Source organism: Cynocephalus volans, chromosome 4 (genome assembly GCF_027409185.1).
Source record: "Cynocephalus volans isolate mCynVol1 chromosome 4, mCynVol1.pri, whole genome shotgun sequence".
In the NCBI taxonomy this organism is placed as follows: Eukaryota; Metazoa; Chordata; class Mammalia; order Dermoptera; family Cynocephalidae; genus Cynocephalus; species Cynocephalus volans.
The window spans coordinates 42,407,201-42,434,310 of record NC_084463.1 but is presented as its reverse complement, the minus strand read 5'-3'; the positions used below and the strand labels follow the sequence as shown (position 1 = coordinate 42,434,310).

The 27,110-nt window shown below is 44.1% G+C and overlaps 1 protein-coding gene and 1 pseudogene across 1 annotated transcript; one reads left to right on the top strand and one right to left on the bottom strand.

The window, feature by feature from the left end:
• Positions 1 to 1,871: 1,871 nt before the first annotated feature.
• Positions 1,872 to 10,537, top strand: LOC134376057 (uncharacterized). The gene is made up of 4 exons (XM_063094743.1): positions 1,872 to 1,967; positions 3,196 to 3,243; positions 9,225 to 9,392; positions 9,881 to 10,537. Exons 1-4 carry the CDS (start codon positions 1,872 to 1,874, stop codon positions 10,535 to 10,537), a joined length of 969 nt encoding a protein of 322 aa, XP_062950813.1.
• Positions 10,538 to 19,098: 8,561 nt separating this feature from the next.
• LOC134374586 (ras-related protein Rab-12-like) lies at positions 19,099 to 19,947 on the bottom strand (annotated as a pseudogene).
• Between the last annotated feature and the right edge of the window lie 7,163 nt (positions 19,948 to 27,110).

The following is a 27,110-nucleotide window of genomic DNA, read 5'->3' as shown; positions in this document are numbered from 1 at the left end:
GGAAAGTATGTGAACTAAAACCTTCAAGGCTCTTCTGCTAGTTAGTGGTTGGGGGATGTTCCACATCTTACCCTCAGCTGTTTCTTTGAGTTTCTTAGGGAGATAAGCACTGCTATAGTGATTATTTCATTGTTTTTGTATGTCACATAGCTTAGTTCTATTATTCCTTTTGATGGTAAATTGCTTGGACTATTTTAAGTTACACCTGCTTTAATGAAGATTGTCCTGTAGCCAGTTTGTTTGTTTTCACTATGACTGATTAACCCCCTGTGTTTCTTCTGTAACTTTCTTGCCTGTACAATAAAAGCTGAGAGAAAACCTGACCCAGTGCTGTGCCTGGGACCCTTCTCTCTTGAAGGAGTTCTCCCTGCAGACAGACACTTCAGGCCTCTCAGTGCTCTGCATACGTGAGCTCTGAGTAATCCTTTGCATCTCAGTCACTCTACGAGAGGTGATGACAACACTCCGTCTTCCAGCTGCCTGGAAGGAGATGGGCCTCACTTCAGATGTCACCTGGCTCTGAATTGCAAGAGCTCCATGAGGTACTGAATGGGTGGTAGCCACTCAACTTGATGAAAGGGTGAGGTTGCTGTTCATCTTTTCAGTCTCTTAGTGAGTTGCCTGTGATGGGCATGATGTTCTGGTTTAATGCTTACTCAAAAATAAAATGGTTTTCTTTCTCTTCTCCCTCTGTGGAGGGGTTTTCTGGGTTGGGGAGAGATTTTGTTTTTTGTTATATTTGCCCAATAGGCACAGATGTACCTGAGGTCAGAGTGGACCCCTAGCACAGCTGCTGCCCTTCCTCTGATGGGACAACCCTGGGCACTGGCCACTGGGATCACCATGTGTACTAGAATTAGAATGCATTCATTTAAAGTCCTTTATCTTCTGCAGTTATTAGAATAAACTGATCCAGCCACTGTCTATTACATTAAAGGTTGTGTTCTGTTTCTTAGAACTCTTGGTTACAAGCAACAGAAATGACAATTCAATCTGGTTTCAAGCATATGGCATGGTTATTACTAGGATATCTCACAAAGCAGGGGCCGCAGGATAAAATAAGATTGTGGCCCCAGTGCCAGACTAATCCGTCTTTTTGTCTCCCACCTCTGTTCTTTTCAGCCCCCACTGTATTCATCTGGCTTTCTCCACACACGATAAACACCACAAACAACAGTTCTGTAGCCTTCTCACCCTTCCCAGCTTCATCCACCAGAGCAACAGTCAAGAAATGCTCTTTGTTCCTGAAATCCAAAACCTGGGAGGAAAAGAAAGAAATACTACATGCTAATTTTAATTGTAATGACCGTACATTCATTTGCTCATGTTGCCATAAGAAAATACTGCAGACTGGATGGCTTAAACAACAGAAACTCATTGTCTCTCAGTCCTGGAACCTGGAAGTCTGAGATCCAAGTGTAGGCAGGGTTGGTGTTTCCTAAGACCTCTCTCCATGGCTTGTAGACAGTGTCTTCTCCCTGTGTCCTCACATGGTGATTCCTCTGTGCTTGTCTATGTCCTAATCTCCTTATAGGACGTCAGTCCTATGGGATTAAGACCCACCCATACGACCTCCTTTTATCTTAATCACCTCTTTAAAGGCCCTTTCTCCAAATACAGGCACATTCTGAGGTCCTGGGTGTTAGGACTACAACATATGAATTTGGAGGGGAAAAAATTCAGCCCACCACAGATAGTGAACACAGGGACCCACCATGTGCCAGGCACCGTACAAGTGTGTTCATTAGATTATGATGTTCTGTGACCACCCTCTGATCTGGGCACTGACATTATCTATCAGGCCCAAGGGCTTGTGGCCCAGCTCAGGGCAGGTGTCCACCTGCATCTCATGCAAAGACCGCAGGATGGCCATGGGGAGTGGAGCCCAGTGGGAAGCCTGTGGCTGGGGGCTGGAATGGTGGGGGCTGGCTGGTCACCATGAGCTGTCCCTTAAGAAGGGTCAGAGGGTGAGGCCAACAGGAGGGTTCCAGGATTCTTTCTAGAAGCTTCCTGCTGTGCTCCAGTCAATGGGCAGTTCTAGCTATGAAAGTTCCATACCCTCACCACACACCAGTCTCACCCTCAGCCCCAACAGGACCCTCCAAGAAGGCCCTGCTGTGGGCTCCCCTTCCCTGATGCACTGTCTGTGGGGCTCCCAAACCAGAAAAAAAAATTTACAGACTTTATTTTTTAAGAGCACTTTTAGGTTCATAGCAAGATTGAGCAGATGCCATTAAATATCACCACAGAGCCCTATTGCTCAGGTTCCCAAGGCACCAGTAGATGGAGGGTCGAATAAATAAATAGGGAAAAAAGGAAAAAAAAAACACAAGAAATAAAAAAGTAAAAAATAAGGATGATTTTAAAATTTAAAAAAGAAAACAAAAGGAAATTTAAAAAAAGAAAAAAATATGCATATATCAAGGGGAGGAAAAATAATTTTCTCCAGACCCTTCATAGTTCTCAGCTGGACCTACCTGTGGCACAAGACAGACTAACAAGAGAAAAACAGAAGTTTAATAACACACATACCTCTTTGTACACATGGGCGATACTCAGGAAAATCTCCAAGAGTAAATCTCCAAGAAGTGGCTCTGACTTCAGACTTACATAACCACCTTTCGCTGAACCAAGAAAGGGGAGACTAGTTCTGGATAGGTGGCCAGGAAAAGCACCTTAAAGACAGGTAAGAAACATTATGCAGAGCTCAGTCAGTGCTGTTTTCACTAAGAGTCTCTAGTGAGTTAGTGACCTTCTTCCTGGTGCTAAGAGAGAGCCATCCTTACAGATGGAGACTTTCATTATAGATATAAATTTCCCTTACAAAAGGGTAACTTCTACTCTCTTTTTAGGGTTTCTTCTGTGTTGGCTATTTCCTCAAATAATCAACTTAAAATAATCCTATGCCAAAGATGCGTATTTGGGGTAGTGTGTCCCAAACCCTATCACTGAAGCATTCCAGATGGTGGAGGCCATGAACTGGCCTCCTGAGTGATGATATGTCACATGAAACTCCCAGGAGGCTGAATGGATCAGGACATGCCACCCTAAAATATGCCACTTTCATATATTGATTATTTTGAGTGAGGGCCACTGAGAAACAGCAAACACATAAGGAGTTTCCTGCTCTCTCCCTTTCTGCCTAAAATCAGGGTATAAATTTAAATTTTGTAAAGGAAATTTCCATTTGTACAGGTGCCCCCTCTCCCGTACCAGGAAGAGGAGACTGATTCATCACCAGAGGTGAGTCTATCTACCATGAGTTTCCCCCATACATTCCCTAGTCACTTCTCCACAATTTATTGCACTTTGTCAAAATGGTATAGAAGCCCCTGGGTCTAACTGCCTCTTTAGGTTTTCAGTTCTCTTATGTGAAGCTCCCATATTTGTGTTGACATAAAAGAAACTGAAGCCAAACATTAAAAGCATAGCATTTATTAAGCCAGTGTGGCCAGTTAGCTCACTTGCGGGGGTGGGGGGGCGTTGATAACACCAAGGTCAAGGGTTCAGATCCCCATACTGGCAAACAGCCACCAAAAAAAAAAAAAAAAACATTTATTGAGCCAATATAACAATTGCAACCAGGGAAATGCATAGTCAGGTCACTCTGAGAAATGAGTTCCAAAGAGAACCAGCAGAAATTATCATTTATAACCACAAGAAGGAGGAAGGGTCTAAGGACAGTGAGAGAAGACAGTCCCACCTCATCTCTTCATCAAGCTTTCTATCTGTTGTACATTACATATAGATTTGGGATTGTTACTAGGTTACAACCTACATGCAGGGATCCAGGATGAAGGTCACGAGGATTATTCTAGGTTATTGTATGGCTTCCTGGTGCCATTACAGCTGCTTCTAAGTAAAATGATCTTATGATAATGTTTTCCAGGACAGGTGGACATGATTGCTGACTTATCCCAGATCCCCGAAGGCACTATAATTTAGCTGACCTGGTCAAAGCAGATTTTTTAGTCATCATAGGTAAAAAAATTTTTTAAAAAGATGAAACATGTATGTCTTTTCTCCTGTTAATCTGTCTTTCGTCAGTTTAATTTGCAGTCCCCAGTCACCGAATCTAAGAGTGTATAGGATATTTTCCCCCTCCCCTACAAAGCCCGTGATGTACATGTTGTAAGTGTGAGAAATAACCTTGCTATGGTGAGCCTCCAGGATGCAGGGTTGTCTGTTACTGCAACAAAACCCTCACAGATACAGTACAGGCTCTATTTTGACTACAGAGAAAAATAATCACATTAGTTAGCAAAAAGTCTGGAAACCAGGTCCTGTAAGAAATTGTGGCAGGCATGAAGATATTAGGGCTAAAGAAGGGACAACCTGGTGGTCAGGGAGCAAGGTTTGGGAGAAGGTGTTGGGTTGATAAAGTAGAAACCAGATATTTGAACATCTCCATCTGATAGAAGAAGTCAAGGGCATGCTCCATGTTACTTCAAAAGGGCTGGAAAATTCTGGGCTGCAGACACCAGACATAACACCATTTCCACCAGATTCCTGGTAAGGTGGGCATGCATCGCACTCACTAGGAGGTGGGTGCCAATCACCAGGGTCATGTTGTTACCAGGCATGGGTCCGGCTGCCTGCTCCTTTTCAAAAACAAGCCACTCAAAAGTCAAATGGTGGTAAAGATGGAAGTCTGCTTTTATTCAGAAATACCAGTGACCTGAGGAGAGATGTCAGGCTAACCATCTCTCCAATAAACCTGAAGGAGAAAGGCCAGACTGAAGCCGTCTCAAAGACTAGTATTTACTGAGGGTTTTTTATTTTATTTTTTTATTTTTTATTTTTTTTATTTTTATTTTTTTTTTAAAAAAGATGACCGGTAAGGGGATCTTAACCCTTGACTTGGTGTTATCAGCACCACGCTCAGCCAGTGAGCGAACTGGCCATCCGTATATGGGATCCGAACCCGGGGCCTTGGTGTTATCAGCACCGCACTCTCCCGAGTGAGCCATGGGCCGGCCCAACTGAGGGGTTTTTAAAGAGGGGATTGAGGGAAGGGAGCATGGGACATGAAAAGCAGGATGGAGGGGGACACGAGCTGTGGGGGCTCCGTTCAAGGAGCCGGGTGCAAGGTCTCACCAAGACTCCGCCTGGTTTCTGCTCCCATCCTTGTGGTTATCTCAGGGTCTGGATAGTGTGTGCATCCTGGCAAGTCTGCAGCTTCAGGCTGTCTGGAAAAGAACTTTACGTTTCTGTAAATAATGTCATCCTGTCCCATATCAAGGTTTAAAATATCAAATAACCATGGGAAATGAAGGAACTCAGAAATACATGCCAAGAAAAAACTGTCCTTTTAAAATTTGCCTGGAGCCCATGTAATTTTAGGTCCCAACGTGGCTTCAGTCCTGCTCACTCTAGCAGTGACAGAACAAGTTGGGCAGGCCCTGTAATGCCAGAGTCCTGTATTAGTCTGTTTTCTGTAGCTTATAATGGAATACCTGATACTAGAACATTTATAAAGAAATGGAATTTATTTCTTACAGTTTTAGAGGCTGGGAAGTCCACAGTCCAAGAGGTGCATGTGGTGACCCCCTTCTTGGTGGGGACTCTCCACAGGGTCCTCTGGTGATGTAGGGTGTCACAGGTAAGAACAGCTCCCTTCTTAGAAAGCCATCAGTCTACACCCATGATAACCCATTACTCCATGAATGGATGAATCCATTCTTGAGGGTGTAGTCCTCACGATCCAATCACTTCTCAAAGGCCCCACCTTTCAAGTACCATAATAGGATTTCCCACCCTCTTAATACTGTTAAAGTGGGGGTCAAGTTTCAGCACACGAACTTTGGGGGAACACATTTGACCCATAGCAGGTACCTTCCCACTCCAGCACCACACAGCACTATGGATCTGATATCAACAATTGATATCAAATGCCCTTCAGTGTTCCCTATATTTTATTCCATACAATACTGCCTTTAAGGTTTACAGGAATGCCGACTGTTCTCCCAGCCAATGTCACTATAAAATGTGCAAACACCCCTCAGCTCCCACAAACCAGATGGTGAGGGGGCAACAACTTGTGGCATTCCAGAAGTCTTAGAGCAAATCAAAGCTTTAATAATGACAAAGACTTACCCCTTGACCAAACTTCAGTCAGGTACCTCTGGGCCCTCTTTTCCATGAGGCCTCAGCCTTGGACCCTGTCTTCATCCAGCCTAGCACAGTCTTAGCAAAAAGTCCTGCTAGGTCAGTTTAGAGAGAGCCCCCCACCCTTGATATCTCATCAGGCTGCTGTGGTTTGAATGTCCCCCCAAGCTCAAGTTGGAACTTAACCCCCAATGTGGTGGTAAAAGGTGGGGCTTTTAAGGGGCCATGAGGACAGTGCCTTCTGAATGGGTTGGTCCATTCGTGGAGTAATGTGCCGATGGTTTAATGGGCATGGTTCTGATGGCTTTGTAAGGAGTTCAGCTCTCTTGCTCAGGCCATTCTCACCACATGATTTCCTGCACCATCTAGGACCCTGCAGAGACTCCCTACCCAGAAGAAGGCCCTCACCAAAGGCGCCCTCTGGACCGTGGATTTCCCAGCTTCCCGAAATCTAAGAAATAAATTATATTTCTCTATAAATTACCCAGTTTCAGGGATTCTGTTATAAGCAACAGAAAATGGACTAATATACCAATCCTCATCCCTCACCTTTGATTTTTAAGTCTGTGTTCTGTCCTTCACAAGAATCCTGTTTGGTGAGTTTAGCAAGAAGCCCCCTACCCTTGATGTCCCCTCTCAGTAATGTCCCACGCACTTACCGCCTCTCTGTGTTCATTGGCTGTGAAACCCCTGCGGACCCTGCTATATTCAGAATCGAGCTCAGTCCTACACTGTGGCCTCTTTCCCCTATTGCAGTAGACCCACGTGACATCTGCCTTTACCACCTTTAACTCGTGTCTGCCTTGGTTGATCTTCAACAATAACCTCTGGAGGAGATCGGAATACGTCACCCTAGAATATGCCACTTTGACATTAAGATTATTGTGAGCTGGAGGAAGCTGAGAAAAAGCGGACACAGGAAGAACTCTCTGCCTTCCCTCTGTCTTCCCAGAAGGAGAATGGAAAATCCTCCTTGTGAAGGTGTCCCCCTCTCCCACACGAGAACAATCCTATCACCAAAGACAGAGACAACACTGAGGTGGATCTGTGTAAATAACTCTTGTTAAATGACCCTTATCTATTATGTTTCCTTATGTATTTGCCTTCCCACAATTTACCAGCAAGAAGCCCAGACCTCCTCTGCTTCCCTTTGTCTAGTCACTTACCCACAATTTATCACCTGTTGTTACAGTGGCTATAAGTCCCCACGGTTTTTAGCTATTTATGTTTTTTGGTTTTTTGTTTTAACATCTGTGAAGCCCCCATGCACATTATAAAAAAAAGTTAGCATCAGGACGGCCAGTTATCTCGGTTGGTTAGAGCGAGGCGTTATGACACTGGCTTAGATCCCCTCACCAGCCAACCACCAAAAAAAAAAAAAAAAGAAAGAAAGAAAGAAAGAAAGAAAGAAAGAAAAGAAAAGAAAAAGGAAGAAAGAAAAGAAAATAAATAAAAAATAGTTAACACCAAATGAAATATATAAGGTTTTCTTCTGTTAAACTGTCTTTTGTCAGTTTAATTCACTAAGAGAGTATAGGAAAAGGTTTTTCTCCCCTACACCTCAGAAAAGTAAATACTACAAACATAAGACTTTTCATTTGAAAGTTTATTCATATTTTTTCTACACCTAGTTTTGTAAATTTCAAATAATAGTTGTTTGATTCGGAATTAGGGTTTCCATCCCTCAGACACATGGTGGCAAACATGGACGGAAACAAAAATAATTAAAATTAAAATCATACAAACTTCACAAAACCAAATAAGTAGAAAAGAGCTACATATGCTGACAGTCGCGCGCTGGCTTCATCAGGCTGTCTTGGGTGAGGTGAGACCCTGAAGTCCAAAGTCTCAGGCACTCAAGTGCTCCTCAGTCCTATGGGATGATCTTTCCATTTCATTTTCTCCAAGATCCTGCACCATCGTCCACAGCCTCCCTCTACTTTCTACAAGCACCGTGGCCAGAGCTGCTGCTGTGCACCTGCCCCACCTGATCGGGCTTCCCACACAGGGCAGAACCCCAGCAAACACCCCCAGGCACAGGGCAGATCTCAGAGCCTATCCCAGGACAGCTTCGGGTGCATGTGCTCTCAGTGTTCCTCCAGTAACCTGCGCTGTGGAGAAGACAGGGCTCTGTTACCTGCAAGCCCTGAGTAAATAGCCTTTTGCCTCTTCTCATTAGGTGGTCTCTGTTTAGTTCCACACCAGGAAAAGTGGGGGGATCTGGGGAAAGGAACTACCCTCTGGATCTATTTGTCCTTCTGCATAACAAGACAACCTTTATTCACCCTCCTGTAACTTGTCACCACGCCCAGAAGCCCCAGCTCTATTCCTTTCTGTAGCTCAGGACGCTGTACAAACTCCAGTCATCTGGCCCTTCCTTGAGTCTCATGTTTTGCGGGACTCCTGTACCTATGCACACAGTTAAAGTAGTTTTTCTCCTGTTGATGTGTCTTATGTCAATTTAATTCATTGCCTATCCAAAGAACCCAGAAGGGAAGAGGGAAGCCATATCCCCCTCCCCTACAGCATTAAAAAGATGAAGTAGAAAAAGATGAAGAAAAAAGAATAAGAAAAAGAAAAGAGAAACAATACTAATGTAAGTCTTAAAAGACCTCAAAACCGTGTTAGGATCCTGACTCAAACAAACCAACTTTTTAAACACGCACGTTTTAGGTAATAGGTGAAATCTGAACAGGAATCAGAGGTCAGAAAAAAACAGGAATTACTGTCAATTGCGTTGGGTAGGCAAAGCCTTGACTATCGGTAAGACACTGATGAAACTTCTAGAAGTGAAACTACTGATGTCTGGGATTTGCTTTTAGAAAAAGAAAACCCTTCAGTCAAGACAAAACAACAGAGCAGATGAAGAAAATGCAGTAAAATGCTCATTTGGATTGTTTATTTATGGAGTTCATTGTCCTGTTGTCTTGGGTGCAACTGCTTGAAATTATTCATTAAAGGTTTTTTCCTTGTTGTTTTTTAATCCTGATTGTACTTTCTACACTGAAGGAAACCCTCAGGCCACATTCCCCCATTGATGTAAACAGCAGAGAGGGTTCCGGGACCGGGAGGGGGGTTGGTAAAGTAGAATTAACAGCAGTTGTTCGCTCATGCAGAGAACTGTGCGCGCCCACCACCCGCACCCTCCGGGCCACACGGAATCGAAGGCCAGACCCCGTCCTCGTGTGTTTAGTGAGGAGAGACCACGGAAAAGCTCCAGCCGGGAAGCCCGGGGAAAGCCAGTCGTCTACACCGGGAGCCAGGCCGCCTACACCTGCAGCCAGGCCATCTACACCCAGAGCCGGCCATCCACACCTGCAGCCAGGCCGTCTACACCCAGGGCCGGCCATCCACACCTGCAGCCAGGCCGTCTACACCCAGAGCCGGCCATCCACACCTGCAGCCAGGCCGTCTACACCCAGGGCCGGCCATCCGCACCTGCAGCCAGGCCGTCTACACCCAGAGCCGGCCATCCACACCCGCAGCCAGGCCGTCTACACCCGGAGCCGGCCATCCACACCCGCGGCCAGGCCGTCTACACCCAGAGCCGGCCATCCGCACCCGCGGCCAGGCCGTCCACACCCGGGGCCGGCCATCCGCACCCGCGGCCAGGCCGTCCGCACCCGGAGCCGGCCGTCCGCACCCGCGGCCAGGCCGTCTACACCCGGAGCCGGCCATCCGCACCCGCAGCCAGGCCGTCTACACCCGGATCCGGACATCCGCACCCGCAGCCAGGCCGTCTACACCCGGAGCCGGCCATCCACACCTGCAGCCAGGCCGTCCATACTCGCACCCCCAGGAGGTGGCAGAAAGGTGCTGCTCAGCCTTCAAGGCCTTCTGCTCTCCTGCTCGCTTCCCCACACCCCACGCGTGGCCGGAGCCTCAGTTTCCTCGTCTGTCCGCTCAACCCCAGGACTCGGACACGGGTTGGTCAGGGTTGGGGGGCGGCATTTCGGGGCTTGGTAACGTCCCCCGCCCCGCCCCAGGGGACCGGACCTACCTGTCGCCTCCCCGCAGCCCGGCCTGCCCCGCCCACCGTCTCCGCCTAAGCCGGACGCCCCCTCTCTTCAACCCCGGACCGACGCCGACGATGCCCGGGAGAGTTGGGGGATCGCTACCCCCGGTGACCCGCTTCACCCTCCCAGGGGGGCACCCGCCCCTGCTCGCTGCCGCCTGTCCCCCCGACCCCCTTCACCCACCGCCCACGGGGGCGCCCTCTCCCGCCCCCTCCACAGGGACCCCCTTCCCCTCCCAACGACTCACCCCAAACACAGCGGACAGGCTGCCGCCCCCTTTCCTCCCTTGTCCCCCAGCCCCTCCCCCACCAGCAAACCTCCTGTCCATCCCCCTGCCCAGGACAAGGCGGCCCCACTCCCGGCTGTCCCAGGACGCCGAGGCTCCTCCACTCTCCTCCCCTCCCCCACCCTGACCCAGCTGACGCCACAAAGTCCCCCGCGGCCCAGCCATCGCCGATCAGCCCCGGACGCCTGGCGTGGTGCGAGGGCCACCTCCCTGTGAGTACAGGCCCTGCAGGCCACCCTCCTGCGGCCTCTGGGTCAGGACCCCGGGTCCACCCCCGCCTTCTAACGGCGGCGCCTTCCCGCCCCTTCCGGCCGTCCTGTCCCTGCAGAGGGTGATACGTGGGAACCGTGGACACTCAGGCCCCGCTGTCACCTGGATGAGCCCGGCATTAACAAAGGAACATCCCCGGGACCGAAGGTGACCAGAGCCCTGATGACAACCTCTGCCCAGACTGAGTCAGACCCCCAGCTCACTGGACGCTCCCCATCCCTGGCTTCTGTCCGCGTAGACAGCGTCCCCCAACCCTGAGGACCAGGGAGAGAGCTGACGCCAAGAGCTAGGGCGCAGGAAGCGCTGATCAAGTTCCCAGGGGACAGACTCCGAATGTGTGCAGTCCATAGACGCCATCACTTTCGGGATTGCAGAAAAATAGAGGAGGGTGGTGCTTGGAGTTTAGAAACGATTTTCAAATCCCTTTCCTAACTCGGTCCCAACAGCACCCCCGTGAAGTAGGCAGGCGAAGCTGTGGACCTCCACTGCGTGGGGTTACATATTCTAACTCCAAAGGGTGCCTGTGCGCTCGCATGTGTGTGCCTGTGCATGTCTGTGTGAGTTTGTGTGTGGGCCAGTGTGTATGTGCATGCACGTTTATGTGTGTGTGCCTGTGCATGTCTGTGTGAGTCTGTGTGTGGGCCAGTGTGTATGTGCATGCACGTTTATGTGTGTGTGTGCCTGTGCATGTCTGTGTGAGTCTGTGTGTGGGCCAGTGTGTATGTGCATGCACGTTTATGTGTGTGTGTGCCTGTGCATGTCTCTGTGAGTTTGTGTGTGGGCCAGTGTGTATGTGCATGCATGTTTATGTGTGTGTGTGCCTGTGCATGTCTGTGTGAATTCGTGTGTGGGCCAGTGTGTAATGTGTGTGCCTGTGTGTGTTTACATGTGTTTCTCTGTGTACATGTGTTTGTGCATGGCTTAGTACGTGTTTGTGCATTTGCATGTATGCATATTTATGTATATTTGTGTCTACATGTGCTTTGTAATTGTGTACATGTTGTGCATGTGTGTGCACCTGAGTTGGTGTGCTGTGTGCACATGTGTATATTTGTAAGCATGGGTGTTTCTGAGTACCCATGTTTATGCATGCATGTGTGTGTATACATGTTTGTCCATGTACACACATGTATTACCGTGTGCATGCATGTGTATGTATATGTGTGCGTACACACACACAGAGCATGTCTTTTCCAAACTGCTCTTCATTCCCTAATGGAAGACATCTTTTTCTTCTTAAAGTCTGCTTTTCCTTGGTTTTAAAGGGGCTTTGTTAACGAAAAAATTATTCTGGCACTTGTTAAAAGGCTCACTATTGAAGCTTTTTGCAATGGGGATGTCACCCTGGGGAAGAGTTGGGGCTCTGAACCCAGCAGAGACAGCTGGGGTTCGTGGATGGAAATAACTGAGAGGGACTTCAAGGGTAGGAGGCTTTTGGTGAAACTGGCCTAACAGGAAGGTCAGGGGCTTAGATGTCAAATGTGGGGGTGAGGACTTGATCAGATATCGAGGTGGGGGTGGCTTAGGATTCTCTGCGAAGACTGGGCTGGGCAGGCCAAGGACAGAACAAGGCAGGGTCCAGAATTCATGGGCCAGAGAGGCCTGGTTAGCCTTTGGTCATGGAGGGTCTTTGTAGTTTCCAGAGAGGCATTTCTGCCTCTGTCACTGGCAAGGCTAAAAATGACAGCTACGCACCACCTAAGTGGACCCCAGTTTTAGTTCTTGCCTCCAGCAGGAGGCCACAGAGGAAGACTGCTCGTTGCCAGGGAGCGAGCCCAGAGCTCCAGGAACATGAGGGGACCACTTAGCCCAGCCTCTCTCTGGGGGTTGCTCAAAGCGGAAACTTGCCTTGTGTCTCCCCAGGAGCCATGGATGCTGTGGAACTTGCCAGAAAGCTGCAAGAGGAAGCCACTTGCTCCATCTGCCTGGACTATTTCAGGGACCCCATGATGACCTCCTGTGGCCACAACTTCTGCCGTGACTGCATCTGCCTAAGCTGGGAGAAGGCAAAAGGCAAGAAGGGGCAGAGGAAGCAGAAGGGCTCCTTCCCCTTCCCGGAGTGCAGGGAGATGTCCCCGCAGTGGAACGTGCGGTCCAACCGCCTGCTCACCAAGGTGGCCGAGATGGCACGCCAGCACCTGGGCCTCCAGAAGCGGGACCTGTGCCAGGTGCACCAGGAGCCCCTCAAGATCTTCTGCCAGGAGGACCAGAGCCCCATCTGCGTGGTCTGCAGGGAGTCGCAGAAGCACTGGCTGCATATGGTGGTGCCCGCCGGGGTGGCCGTGCAGGAGTACAAGTGTCTAGGGACAAGGTGGCCCCCATCAGAGACTGGGAAGGGAGCATCCAGGAGTACAAGGTGGGTCAGAGTCAGAAACCATGGAGGGGGTGTCCAGGGGGACAAGGTGGGCCTTTGTCAGAGACTGGGGGGGGTGTCCAGAGGGACAAGGACGTCAGACTGCACGTGTGTGTGTCGGGGTGGGGGTGGTTTATTAGTCAGGGCAGACCATTGGCCTCATAGCCAACAGCCCCATGGATTTTTAGATATGACACCAAATGCACAAGCAACAGAAGGAAAATAGATAAATTGGGCCTCATCAAATTTTCAAACTTTTGTGCATTAGAAGTCATTCTCAAGAAGTCGAGAAGAAAACTTAGAGAATAGGAGAAAATATCTGAAAATCATTTGTCTTATAAGAGTCTAGTGTTTAGAATATGCTAAAGACTCTGACAACTCAATAGTTTAAAAGGCCAACCCGACCTTAAAATGGCTAAATTACTTCAACAGACATTTCTCCCAAGAAGATATACAAGTGGCTAAAAAGCACATGACAAGATGTCAACATCATTAATCATCAGAAAAATACAAATCAAACACAGCAGGATACCACTTCACACTCAGTAAGATGGGAATAATTTGTTCAAAAGGATGTGTAGATATCAGAACTCTCATATATTGCTGGGGGAATGGAAAATAATTCAGCATTTGTGGAAAAGTTTGACGGTTTTCCAAGAAATTAAACATAGAATTACCATACGACCCAGGAATTGCATCCCCTACTCTGAAAAAATTGAAACAGACAAATATTTGTAAAAAAATGTTCACAACAGCACTACTCACAAATGCCAAATGGTGAAAAAAAACCCAAATGCTCATGAACTGATATGTGCATAAACGTTGGAAAACGAATAAGATAATTATGGATAGTTTTCAGTAAATTTATGCATATCATGGATTAATAAATGGATACGTAAATATCTCTCTACATAATGTTACAATATGTATAATTAGTGGTATATCAGCAATATTTGCATTAGCCAAATGATATAAACAACCTAAATTTCTATCAACTAATAAATGGATAAACACTGAAAAATGGATGGTAAATATAAATACTTACAGATAAATATATACATGAGGGTACTTCAAAAAGGTTCATGGAAAAATAGAATTAAAAGATCATACAAATATTTCCTTGAACTTTTTGAAGTTCCCTCATACACATGCGTATCCATATATATTTAATGTTATTTAGACAGAAATAAATGAAGTACTGACGATCACTGTAACACAAAAACATCTTACAAAGTGAAAGAGGCCAGACACCAAAGATCACTTACTTTTATGAAATCTGCAGAATGAGGAAATCCACAGAGCCAGAAAGCATATGGCAGGTTGCTAGTTGTTGGGTGGAGGTGGGGATGGGCAGTAACTTTTCTTTCAGGGTCATGACAATGACCTCCATAAAAACACAGGCACCCAAACTGAAAGTACCCTTGGTGGAGCCTCTTCACCTTTTGTTTTCTGATTGGTTGGTAACGCAGTGAAACTATCCAATCAGGGCTTGTCTACACGGTTCAATCAGATCGCGTCTTCCAGGAGCCCTCATTTGAATACAGAGTCTATAAATGGGCCGAGCAAGCCCACACTCGGCATTTTCTTTTCTGCGGAGCTGGTTTGAAAGATGGACTGTGTCTGGTTTTCGCTCGTCTGTGCTGGTTTCCCCGAGGTGTCTTCGCCAGTTCCAGGACAAGAAGTTGAGAAACCCAACGGGAAAAGCTGGTCCGCAGATGTGTCCGAAGAAGAGATGCAGGTACCCCCGAGGTGGAGAACTTTGCTGGGTCCACGCGCTTCTCCGTTCTCTTTGGACGTCTCAGGCCTGGTGAGTCTCCCCGTTTATTGTGAGCCCCGTGGTGTGGAGAGCGGAGGGCCCGGGCGTGGAGAGCGATAGGCCCGGGGCGCCGGTGTCGGGGTACCGCCGGCTTCTCCCATCCCTGCACTGAGTAGCGGAGAACGACGGGGCCCGGGCATGGAGAGCGGCGGGCCGGGGCACCGGTATTGGGGTACCGCCGGCTCTTCCCATCCCTGCGGAAAGCGGCGGGCCAGGTCATGAAGAGCGTTGGGTCTGGGGCGCTGGTTTCGGGGTACCGCTGGCTTGTCCCATCCCTGAGCCGAGCAGCGGAGAGCGGCGTGTCCGGGCGTGGAGAGCGGTGGGCCGGGGTGCCGGTATCAGGATACCGCCGGCTTCTGCCATCCCTGCGGAAAGCGGCGGGCCAGGTCGTGAAGAGTGTCGGGTCTTGGGCACCGGTATCGGGGTACCACCGGCTTCTCCCATTCCTGCGCCGAGCAGCAGAGAGAGGCGGGCCAGGGCGTGGAGAGCGGCGGCCCCAGCATGGAGAGCGGCGGTCCGGGTGTGGAGAGTGGCGGGCCGGTGCGCCGGTATCGTGGTACCGCTGGCTTCTCCCATCCCTGCGCCGAGCAGAGGAGAGCGGCGGGCCGGATCCTTGACAGCGGCGGGCCGGGGCATGGAGAGCGTCGGGCCCGGGGCGCCGGTGTCAGGGTACCGCTGGCTTCTCCTATCCCTGCGCCGAGTAGCGGAGAGCGGCGGGCCGGGGCGTGTAGAGCTGCGGGCGGGGGCGCCGGTATCGGATACCGGTGGCTTCTCCCATTCCTGCAGAAAGCGGCGGGCCAGGGCGTGGAGAGCGGCGGGCCTGGGTGTCGGTTTCGTGGTACCGCCGGCTTCTCCCATCCCTGTGCCGAGCAGCGGAGAGCGGCGGGCCAGGGCGTGGAGAGTGGCGGGCGGGGGCGCTGGTATCGGGGTACCGCCGGCTTCTCCCATCCCTGCGGCGAGCAGCGGAGAGCGGCGGGCCGGGGCGTACCCAGATGTGGGATTACTGAATCCTGTGTTAAATCTATCTGTAACTATTTGATAAACCTCTATACTGCGTCCCGTAGTGGCTGTACTTATTTGTAGTCCCACAACGGTGTAGAAGAGTACCCATTTCTCTGCATACTCCCTGGCATTTTATATTCTTTTTTATCATAATCCATTTAATTGGGCTGAGATGATATTTCAACATGGTTTTAATTTGCATTTCCTAAATAAGTGATGTTGATTGAGCATTGTTTGAAGTACCTGTTGGATTTGTATGTCTTCCTTTAAAAAAGTGTTTCTGCTCATTTGCTCATTTTTGAACCAGGTTATTTGGTTTTTTTCTTTAACGTGTATTTAAGAGTTTATTGTATATTGTGGATATTAATACCGTGTCAGATGTATAGTTAGCAAATTGTTTCTCCCATTTTGTAGGCTTTTTTACTGTTGATTTATTTGCTGTGCAGAATCTTTTTAGTTATGTTATAATACAATGAATTTACGTTTTTCTCTTAATGGTTGTGCTTTGGGGGTCTTATTCATAAAGTCTTTGCTCACTCCTACTTTTTGAAATGTTTCCCTGTGTTTTGTTTTAGTAGTTTTATATTTTCAAAACAGGTATTTAAGTCTTTAATGAATTTTGAGTTGTTTTGGTATGTGGCAAGATTTATGAGTCTAGTTTCTTTTACATATGGATGTCCAGTTTTCCCAGCACCATTTATTGAATAGGTGGTATTTTCTTTAATGTATGTTCTTGGTGCGTTTGTGAAAGATCAGTTGACTTGTAAGCATGTGTGTGTTGATTTCTGGGTTCTCTATTCTGTTCCTTTGGTCCAAGTGTCTATTTTTATGGCAGTATCCTGCTGTTTTGGCTGCTAGAGATTTATAGTGTAATTTGAAGTTAGGTAGTGTTATGCCACCTGCTTTATTTATTTAGCTCATGATTGTTTTGGCTATCCGGGATCTTTTATTGTTCAATAAGACTGTCAGGGTTTTGGGGTTTTTTGGGGTTTTTTGTTTGTTTGTTTTTCTATTTCTATGAAGAATGTTTTTCATATTCGATGCGGATTGCATTGAATCTGAAGATCACTTTGGCTATTATGGACATTTTTACAACGTTGTTTCTTCTAAGAGCATGGAATGACTGCACAATTTTGTGTTATCTTTAATATCTTTCAATAGTGATTTGTAGTTTCTTTTCTGTAGAGATCTTTAACCTCGGTGGAACTGATTCCTAGGTATTTTATTTTCTTGGTGACTATTGAGAATAGGTTTACTTAATTTATTTTTCTGCTAGTTCATTATTGGATAATAAAAATGCTACTGATTTTGGGGTGTTGATTTTGTATCCTGCACATTACTGAAATTGTTAATTAGCTTTGAGAGTTTATGGTAGAGTCCTTAGGTTTTCCTATATATATGATCATGTCATCTGCCAACAGGGCCAGTTTGACTTCATGTTTTCCAGTCTGGATGCCCTTTATTGCTTTCTCTTACTTGATTGCTCTGGCTAATTCTAATGCTCTGTTAAATAGGAGTGGTGAGAGTGGGCATCCTTTCCTTGTTCCTGTTATTAAGCAAAAATCTTTTAGCTTTTCCCCATTCAGAATGATATTGGTGGTGGGTTTGTTGTATATGGCTTTTACTGGCAGTGGGTTTGTTGTATTGAGATACTCTCCTTATATACCCAATTTACTGAGATCCGTTATCATGAAGGGATGTTGAATTTTGTCAAATGTTTTCTGCACACATTGAGATAATCATATGGTTTTTGTCTCTGTTTTTGTTGCTATGGTTTATCACATTTATAGACTTGTATATGTGGAACCATCCTTGTCACTCTGGGATGAATCCCACTTGGTCATGCTGTATAATTTTTTTTATGTGTTGCTGTATTCTGATGGGTAGCATTTTGTTGATGATTTTTGGGTCTTTTTGTTCATCAGAGGTATTGGCCTGTTTTCTTTTTCTGCTGCATGTTTTTCTGGTTTTAGTGTCAAAATGATGCTGGCATCATAGAATGATTTTTTGAGAATAGCATCTATTTCACCTTTTTGGAATAGTTGGAAGGGAATTGGTGTTAATTCATCTTTACTTTTTCTTTTTTCTTTTTTTTCAGAAATACAAAATTTTATTTGCACTTGTTAGTGTAGAAAGACCACAATGCTTCATACCACAATACTTGAGAAACACCAAGGTATTCAAATACATAGTTACTTATTTACCTTGACTACACAAAACAGTGCAGTTTCATAAAAGATATACCAAAGATAGAGTTTACAAATTTGTTATCAGACCTCTCCTTTTACCCCCCCCCCAAAAAAACTGAACACAGTCTAGACTTAATAGGAATAAGCTTCACCGTAAAGGGGAGAAACTTTATCATTACAAATGTACAGAATGTTTAGGCAAATACATGTATGTTTTTTGATATAGCAAAGTATATTTCCTTAAAACTTGAAAATCTTTTTCTATAGTTTCAAAAACCTCTTTCTTTTTTGAATCTTTGTAGTTCCTAAAAGCATAGGGTACCTCCATTAGGACCAGTGAGAGAGATTCTGGGCTTTAGGACCAAGTCAAATCCATCCCTCTAACTAGTAATATTCTACTATTACATCATATTAATAAATAATCTTCAGTGATGGCTGTGAATGAAACTGTGCTTGGTGGCAGAAATACTCCAATACTTCAAAGATGCTACTGCTGGGGATAATATATTGTGAATAAAGAAAAAGCACTTAAGATAGCTTTTTTCCCAAAAATTCTTTATTATCACAAAATTTTTTTAGAACAATAAGCAGAGCACCATGTTCTCTTTTCAGAGTATCTTCTGTCCTGATAATATGATTAACAAGGACTATTATTTATTTCAAGAATCGTTATATCTTCTATTTCTCCCACTCTTCATATTAGAAGTACTGAGTTTCCCAGTGTATGTACACTAGACACTGGGGTGATGAATGAAATGTAATAATTTGGAGGGAAATATGTAATTTAAAACCAAAACTTGGGCCGGCCCATGGCTCACTTGGCAGACAGTGGTGCTGACAACAAAGTCAAGGGTTAAGATTCCCTTACCAGTCACGTCTTTTAAAAAACAAAAAGAAACAAAAATTACCCAGGATTGCATCTTTGCGCATTTACAAGTTATGTCTAGCTCTGACTTGGATTACAAAGTGGGAAAAGAAATTCTCAAAATGATTGTAGTGCAGAATAGAACTTTCCTCTCTCCCAGGAATTGTTTCCACTTTGTCTCCAAAGTAGCAAATCAACAGCACCCAACATGTGATGGTGGAGGCAGTTCTGGGGACATTTCGGGCTCTTGTTGTAATGAGAGGATGCTATTGGACAACTCATTTCTTAAAATATCCAGAGGCATTTTTTTTCAGAATGTCATCGATGAGTTTCAGAAATACTCCTTCACGTTGGAGTTATCCTTGGCACGTGCTTCACAGAATGGCATGCCTGTGATCTGCTGTGCAGACTTTTCACTGTGCTGTCTGGTGATTTCTCTGTCCATTTCACAGTCCAACTTATTTCCAAGTAAGAGAAGTTCTGCATCTTCTGAAGCATATTTATCAATCATGTTCATCCATTTTGGCAAATCATCAAATGTTTCCTTTGTGATATCACGTACTAATATTCCCTTGGCACTGCTGTAATAAGCTGAGGTAGTGCTGTTGAATCTCTCCTGACCCTCTGTGTTCCAGATCTGTAATCTAATTTTCTTTCCTCTTAGCTCTACAGTTTTGATTTTAAAGTCAACACCCACGGTGGACTTGCAGGCTTCGCGGAAGGCCTCGCAGAAGGTATCATCGCTGCAGCGCTCCATCAGGCTGGTCTTGCCCATGCCGCGGGAGCCCATGATGATGATCTGCAGCTTGAAGTCAGCCTGCCTTGGGGGCCTGCTTCCTCGGGCGGGCCTGGCCACCCAACAGCGCCGGGAAGCTCGCGCCCAGGCCACCTCCACCCCCGGTCCACCCCCCAGAGGCCCTGGCGTCCCACGGGCTCCAAGCTGCAGCTGTGCCACCCACTGGCTCCACGCGCCGTGGTCGCCACCGCCACTGCCGAGAGAGGAGGAAGGTAAGCAACTGGTCTGCAGCAGCTGCAGTAGCATCCCGGACGAGAAGGAGCAAGAAGCTCAGGCCTTAATTCATCTTTAAAGGCTTAGTAGGCTTCTGCAGTAAAGCCATCTGGTCCTAGGCCTTTCTTTCTAGAGACTGCTAATTACTGCTTCAGTTTTGTTGCTTGTTATTGGACTTGTTTCGGTTTCCTGCGTCGTCTTGGTTCAGTCTTTGGTAGTTTGTGTGTGCCCAGAAATTTATCCTTTTTCTCTAGGTTTTCAGTTTTGTTGGTGTATGGCTGTTATAGTCTCTAATGATTCTTTGTGTTTCTTTGGTATCAGTTGTAATTTTTCCTTTTCCCTTTCTAATTTTTGAGTCTTTTATTTTTTATTTTTTTTGAGTTAGCCTCATATTGTTTTTTGGGCTTCTATTTAATTCAATGAACATCTGCTCTGATGTTCATTATTTCTTTTCATCAACTAACTGGGATTGGATCGTTCTTGTTTTTCTAGTTCTTTGAGATGTAGTGTTAGGTTGTTTATTGTGATAAACTTGTCTCTTAACAGTATCCCACATTTTTTGGTATGATGTGTCTTCATTTTCATTGGTTTCAAGAAATTTTTTGATTTCCTGTTTAATTTCTCCTTGTACCATACGTCTTTCAGGAGCATGCTGTTTAGTTTCCATGTACGCTTTCCAGAGTTTCACTTGTTATTGATTTCTCATTTGTCTGTTGTGGTCTGAGTAGTTACTTCAGATAACTTCAATTTTTGAAAGTCTGTGGAGACTTGATTTCCAACTGAACATGGGGTCTATCCTGGGGATGTTCAATGTGCTGAGAAGAATGTATATTCTGTGCTTGTTGGATGAAGTGTTCTGTAGATATCTGCCAATCCAACTGGTCTACAGTGTGTTTTAAATGTTGCGTTGCTCCACTGCTTTTTTTGCCTAGATCTGTTCAGTGTTGAGAGAGGGTTGTTCAAGTCCTCCGCCATTATCGTGTTTGGGTTTATCTCTTTCATTAGGTCTAATGTGAGTACTCTGATATTGGGTGCATATATTTGTGATTTGTATGTCTTCTTGCTGGATACATCCCTATAATTAAATACTAGCTTTCTTTGTTTCTTTTTATGGCTTTTGGTTTAAATTCTGTTTTATCCAATATAAGAGAAGATATTCTTGCTCGTTTTTGGCTTGCATTTGCATGGTACAACTTTTTCCATCCTTCCACTCTTAGTCTGTGTGTGTCTTTACAGGTGCAGTGAATCTTTTCAAGTATAAGTTGGATCTAGCTTTTTAATCCAGTCAGTCAGTCTGTGTTTTTTGAGTGGGGAATTTATTACCTTTGCATTGAGAGTTATTATTGAAAGGTATTGAGTTAGTCCTGGCATTTAATTGAGTTTTGTTTGAATGTTTTAGATATCTTTTGTTCCTTCCCTTTTTATTGTTTGTCTTTTGTGTGGGTTTTTTGAGGTGGATAAATAAAGTTTTCCTTTTTCATTTGCATTTTTGTTCTATTAGTGGATTTTGTTCTTTCTTGTGTACTCATGGTAGTGATTATTGTTTTTTGAATTGTAGATAAAGTACTTGAGGATTTCTGTAGAGCTGGTTATGTGGTAGGGAACTCTTGCAGTTTTTGTTTGGGAAATATAGTACTTCCTCATTTCTGAAGGATCGCCATGCTGGGTAAAAGTATTCTTGGTGGCAGTTTTTTTTTTTTTTTTAGTATTTTTAATATATCATCCCATTCTCTTCTAAACTTTAGGGTTTCTGTTGAGAAGCCTGCTGTTAGTCTGATGGAGGCTTCCTTATAGGTGACTTGATGCTCTTCTCTTGCTGCTTTTAAGATTCTCTTTCTTTATGAGCTTTGCCAATTTTACTGTAATGTGTCTCAGAGGACCTTTGTGGATTAAATCTGTTTTGGGATCTTTGAGTCTGTTTGTGGATCTGAAGGTTCGTAACTCTCCCCTATGCCTGTGGATTTTTCCACTACTGTTTCGTCGAATATGTTTTTAATTCCTTTTTCTTTTTCCTTTCCTTCTAGAACATCCATGATTCAGATGTTTGTGCACTTTGGGTTGTCTGCTAGCTGTCTTAGATTTCTTAATTTTTTAATTTTTATTTATTTATTTATTTTTATTTATTTTTTTTGCCCACCTGGGTTATTTTGAGTAGACCATCTGGAAGATCAGAAATCATTTTTTCTGCTTGTTCTAGCCTGCCATTTAAATTTGCAATTTTTTAAAAAAATCAAATGAACCCTTCAGCTCCATGAACTCAGCTAAACTCTTTTTTAGAACGTTAATCTCTTTGTATGTTTTCTCCTTCAGACCCTGGATACTTTTTCTCATTTTGTTGTGCTGCGTCTTCTTGTGTGTCATTGAGTTGCCTTAAGACTGTTGCTCAGAATTCCTTTTCAGTCATTTCAGGGGGTTCCTGTCCTGTAGGATCTGGCATTTGAGAATTACTATATTCCTTTTTAGTGTCTTATTTTCTTCTTTTTTAATGTACTTTTAGTCTCTCACCTTGATTTCTGGTCATCTGATAGATCACTTGCTTCTTTTATTACTCTGGAGTCTGGAGTGGACTTTAAGGAGAAAGACCGACTCTTCCTTTTCAAGGCTCCTCTGGTGACTCTACTTGTGTTGGTGCAGTTGAATATGTGGTGGGCCCCCCTGCATGGTGGTCATGGCTGCTCTGTGGTGGCAAGCTGTCCTTGTGGAGGTACAAGCTGTGGTGGCTGCTGTTGTGGTGCACGTCCATGGAGGTGGTTTGTGTCTTCTCTGTCCCTGTGGCAAAGCTCCTCCTGCCTTCTGTGTGGACAGGAGTGGGGTTGGTTGGGCCTAGGCATTTCCCTGCTCTAGGCCTCCCTGTCATGGCACCTGTGCTTTTCCTTCCTCTTGCATGGGTGGGGGTGGAGTTCTTCCCTTCATCTTGAGTGTGGTGGTTATTTATTTGTTTTACAAATTTCAGTATACACATCTAGAACCCTGATTTTGGAGGCCTTGTCTAGCCAGGGGTCCCAGGATCTTCCTTCAGACATACGACATCCACCCAGTTAATATTCACAGGTGCTGTCTTTGCCTGCACATCTGCAGGGACCCTCAATGATTCATCTATCACCCATGGAAAGAGTGAATCATTTACCAGCTGCTGGAGTGTCCTGCATCATCTGTGCACATCTCCGAATACCTGTAGGTCACAGATGCTGTGTGCAGCCACCTGGGCCTCCCATAGCAGAGGAGGATACGAAGCTGTGGTAAAAGAGTTAAGAATATTTTTAAATTTTACTTGCACAGAAGTATTCTGATTTATCATGTTTGATGCCTCTGTAATTACCATTTGGATGTATGTGCATGCATGATATGTAGAAGTTATTTGATTAGTTTTGTCTTGCTGATTTCTTAACTTATTTCTATTACTCTTCTCAGTTTTGAAATCTCCGAACATTCATTTAAGGTCACCTTGCATATGTGTCTGACGTAATTCTAGGACATATTAACTGGGATTAAACCCTGGCTCTATCACTTACTGGATATTTGACAAAATATTCTCATAAGAAAGCAAGATTTACGTATTTGCTCTCATAGGTTATATATGTGGTTTTATGCATTAATATATTTTTTAAAACTGCTAGAATGACATCCTGAGTATAGTCAGTGTTCAAAAAGTGCTGTTGCTATTCTTAATATAATATTAACGCCTGTATGTCACAGACAGTCCATTCAGTTCAAAGTCATCCACGAATCCTTTCCTCAGTACTCTACCTCTGTACTACTCAAAAGTGTGGAATTTGGACCAAAGGCATTAGCATCAGTTGAACTTGTTAGAAGTGCTGACACTTAGGCCCAACCCAAGACATCTTTAGATCAGAATTTGTATTCTAATAAGATTTCCAGCTCATTGTTGCACACATTAAATTTTGAGAACTATGCTTCTTACCATGTTTTTTTTTTCTTCTAAGAAATAAACACGACTTATTCTAAATGATATAAATATGGAATTCCAAAGTGTATATTCCTGTACTGATGCTTTAATTTTATATCCTATAAAAGCATAGTGTCTGCACTGGTTATGTAAATCTTATGTCATTCTTTTTGCACAGAGTTAGGAAATACATTAGAGAATATTACGATGTCAGCAAGTATCTTATTGGATAATTCAGGTCACTTATATGAGTCAGGACATGTTTTCCTAACTGTAATTTTATCTTGGGTCAAATGAAGAACTCTACCCATGGTCACATGGTCGTTGTGTTATTTATTTATTTATTTTTATTTCAGGGACTGTCAACATTTGGAGATGTGGCTGTAGAATTTTCTCCAGAGGAATGGGAATGCCTGGACCCTGCTCAGTGGAATTTGTGTAGAGTTGTGATGTTAGAGAACTACAGAAACCTGGTCTCCCTGGGTGAGGATAACTTCCCTCCAGAATTCTCAATCCACACCAAGGTTTTTATTTCCTTTCTATGTAGAAGGTCTCTTGAGAAATTGTGCTTTGCATATATGCATTTAAGATTTCTGTTTTCTAGAAAAAAAAAGAGCTGGGGTTTGTTGGTGGAAAAGAAAATCTTCATGTTTCATCTTGACGTTAGTCTTCCCTTTTCTTGAGGTGATCTTTAGCCTTCACTCTAATTTAGTAACAATTCTAGAAATTCAGTGGCATAAAATGTTGTTGCCCACACCTTAAAATACATTTCCCCTTTTTGTATTTGATTCAGTAGTAACTGGAAGTGGAGGTCAAGATCCACAAATTTGTAATGCTTTCAAAATATTCTGGGTGTGCCAGGAAAGTATTTTGGGATATAGTTTTGTACAGTCTTCCAGAGTGTACTCTGTTCCTTACCTAGCACAGAATTAGATGGATTAAAAAAATTCTCATCAAGTCATGTGACTTTTTCTGATAAAACAGGCCTTCCTGTCTTTAATCCATACCTGGCCATCTTTTTGGAACAAAGGAAAGAATCCAGGAATATGCAGAGAGAAATGACCATAGCCAAACACCCAGGTAGGTGAGCATATGTGAGCAGGTAACACAGGTCAGGACAGGTCCAAAGGTCAAAGAAGAAACCAGACCTTAAAGTGGGAATTGGGAAGATCTGCTCCAGTGAAAATAATTTTGGGAGAGGCTAGGTTTATTTCTCTTGTTCTCACAGAGGTACATCTTCTATTTAGTGCTCTTATGGTTTTCTGATCATTTTTCTTCCCCTTCAGTTATCTTTTTTCAAATTAATAGTGAGAGCTAAAGCTTTCTTTAGGGTCTCACGATCTGACTGCTGTTCCATTGATAATGGAGACCTGGGTTAAATGAGGACCTCTATGTTAAGTCATTTTAAGTTTTTTTTTGTTTGTTTTATGTCAGAAGTGTGTGACAGGTGTGGTGAAACATACTGGGATTTAGTTCAAAAATCCTAGAAACAGTGTCACATATTTCCAATCCCATGAAGTTTTCAAAGGCAACTATACGGAAATTCAGACCCAGTAATTTCATCTGAGCACAAAGCATCTCCCTAAATAGAGGAAAATCTAACCCTGTATTTCACCTCTAAATTTTCTTTTTTTTTCCTAGCCTAAAATAAGATAGGAATTTAAACAAATGCTGCAACTGTGAAGTAGTGGAGTACATTTCTTACTATAGAGAATTCTTAACTAGTGTCCATGGGAGCTTAGAACATTGGCTAGCATGTAGTAAAGTTCTGAGTGTTGCTTTACATCTTATCGTGTATAATTTTGCCTGATTTAGTATGAAGCTTACTGAGAATGTGTCCTCTGTTTTTTCTTGCTTTTTTGCCCCCTCCTCCGTTTTTTCTTCACTTGCCCCACTTTTTTTTCGTGACATGGATTTTTTGCAAATGTAAATTGTATATATTAAAGATGTACATTGTGATGAGTTGATATAAGTATACATTGTGTAATGACCAACATAACCATGTTAACTAACACAGTCACCATCTCACACAATTACCATATTTTTTTTGCGGTGAAAACACAATGTGCTCTCTTAAAAAATTCCCAAGTGTACAATACATAGTTAACTATAGTCACAATGTTTACATTAGATCCCCCAAATTTATCTTGTAACTGAGAGGTTATAGCCTTTGATCAACGTCTTTCCATCTCACTACCCCTGGCTGTCAGCACCCACCTTTGTGTTTTGACTCTACCTTTTTTTTTTATTAGATTTTACATGTAACTTATATCAAAATATTTGTATTTTTTCTGTCTTATTTCAGATACCATAATGTCCTACCAGGTTCATCCATGATGTCACAAGTGGGAGGGTTGCCTTTTTCTTTATGGGTGAATACTATGTATATGAAGGTACTTTAAAAAGTTAATGGCAAGAGTCAAATTATCTTTTCATTTTATTTTTCTGAGAACTTCTTGAGGTATCCTCATATATACCACATATTACTTATCCATTCTTCTGTCAATGGACCTTTAGGTTGTTTTTATATCTTGGCTATTGTAAATAATGTGCTATGAACAAGGGGGTACAGAAATTTCTTTGACATACTAGTTCTATTTTCTTTGTGTGTATACCCAGGTGTGCAATTGAATGATTGCAAGGTAGTTCGATTTTTAATTTCTGGAGATGTCTCCATATTTTTTTCATATGGACTGGATCAGTTTACTTCCCTACCCATAGTGTAGGAGAGTTTCTCTTTTCCCACACCCACAACAACAATTTATTATCTTGACTTTTTGATAAAAGCTATCTTAAGGGTGTGAGGTGATATCTCACTGTGGTTTGATTTGCATTTCCCTGATGGTTAGTGATGCCAAGCAGCACCTTTTCATAAACCTGTTTGCTACTTTTACGGCTACCATACGAACATTTTAAAATAGCATTTAATGTTTGTTATGATTGCAAATGCAGCGCAAATTGATCATGAAAAAATGTTTGATACTAATAAACCACAAAAGTAAAGGAGCAACGTCTGTAATCCCACCATCACAAGCTAACCAGTCGCCTTCCGGTCTTCTCTCACTCTCACATGTATACTTTTTAAAACAAAAAATGGATGTAGCCTCTGCACAATTCTTTTTTACATTCTCTTCTCCCCAAACATATGTTATGGATATTTTTCCACGGCACCAAATAGTCTACCGTATGTTGAATTGCCTTTTTGTATTATAGTCAGATACCACAGCACTTTTGAGCAATTCCCTACTGTCAGACATTTAGGTGGCTTCTAATTTTCCATGACAATGAT

Bases quoted from the DNA above. Each gene is read 5' to 3' on its own strand.
- LOC134376057 (XM_063094743.1), top strand. From the start codon at position 1,872: ATGGGGAGTGGAGCCCAGTGGGAAGCCTGTGGCTGGGGGCTGGAATGG. The intron at 1,968-3,195 runs GTGAGGCCAACA...CCATTTGTACAG, and splicing joins CCCTTAAGAAGGGTCAGAGG to GTGCCCCCTCTCCCGTACCA. The intron at 3,244-9,224 runs GTGAGTCTATCT...TCGCTCATGCAG, and splicing joins AGACTGATTCATCACCAGAG to AGAACTGTGCGCGCCCACCA.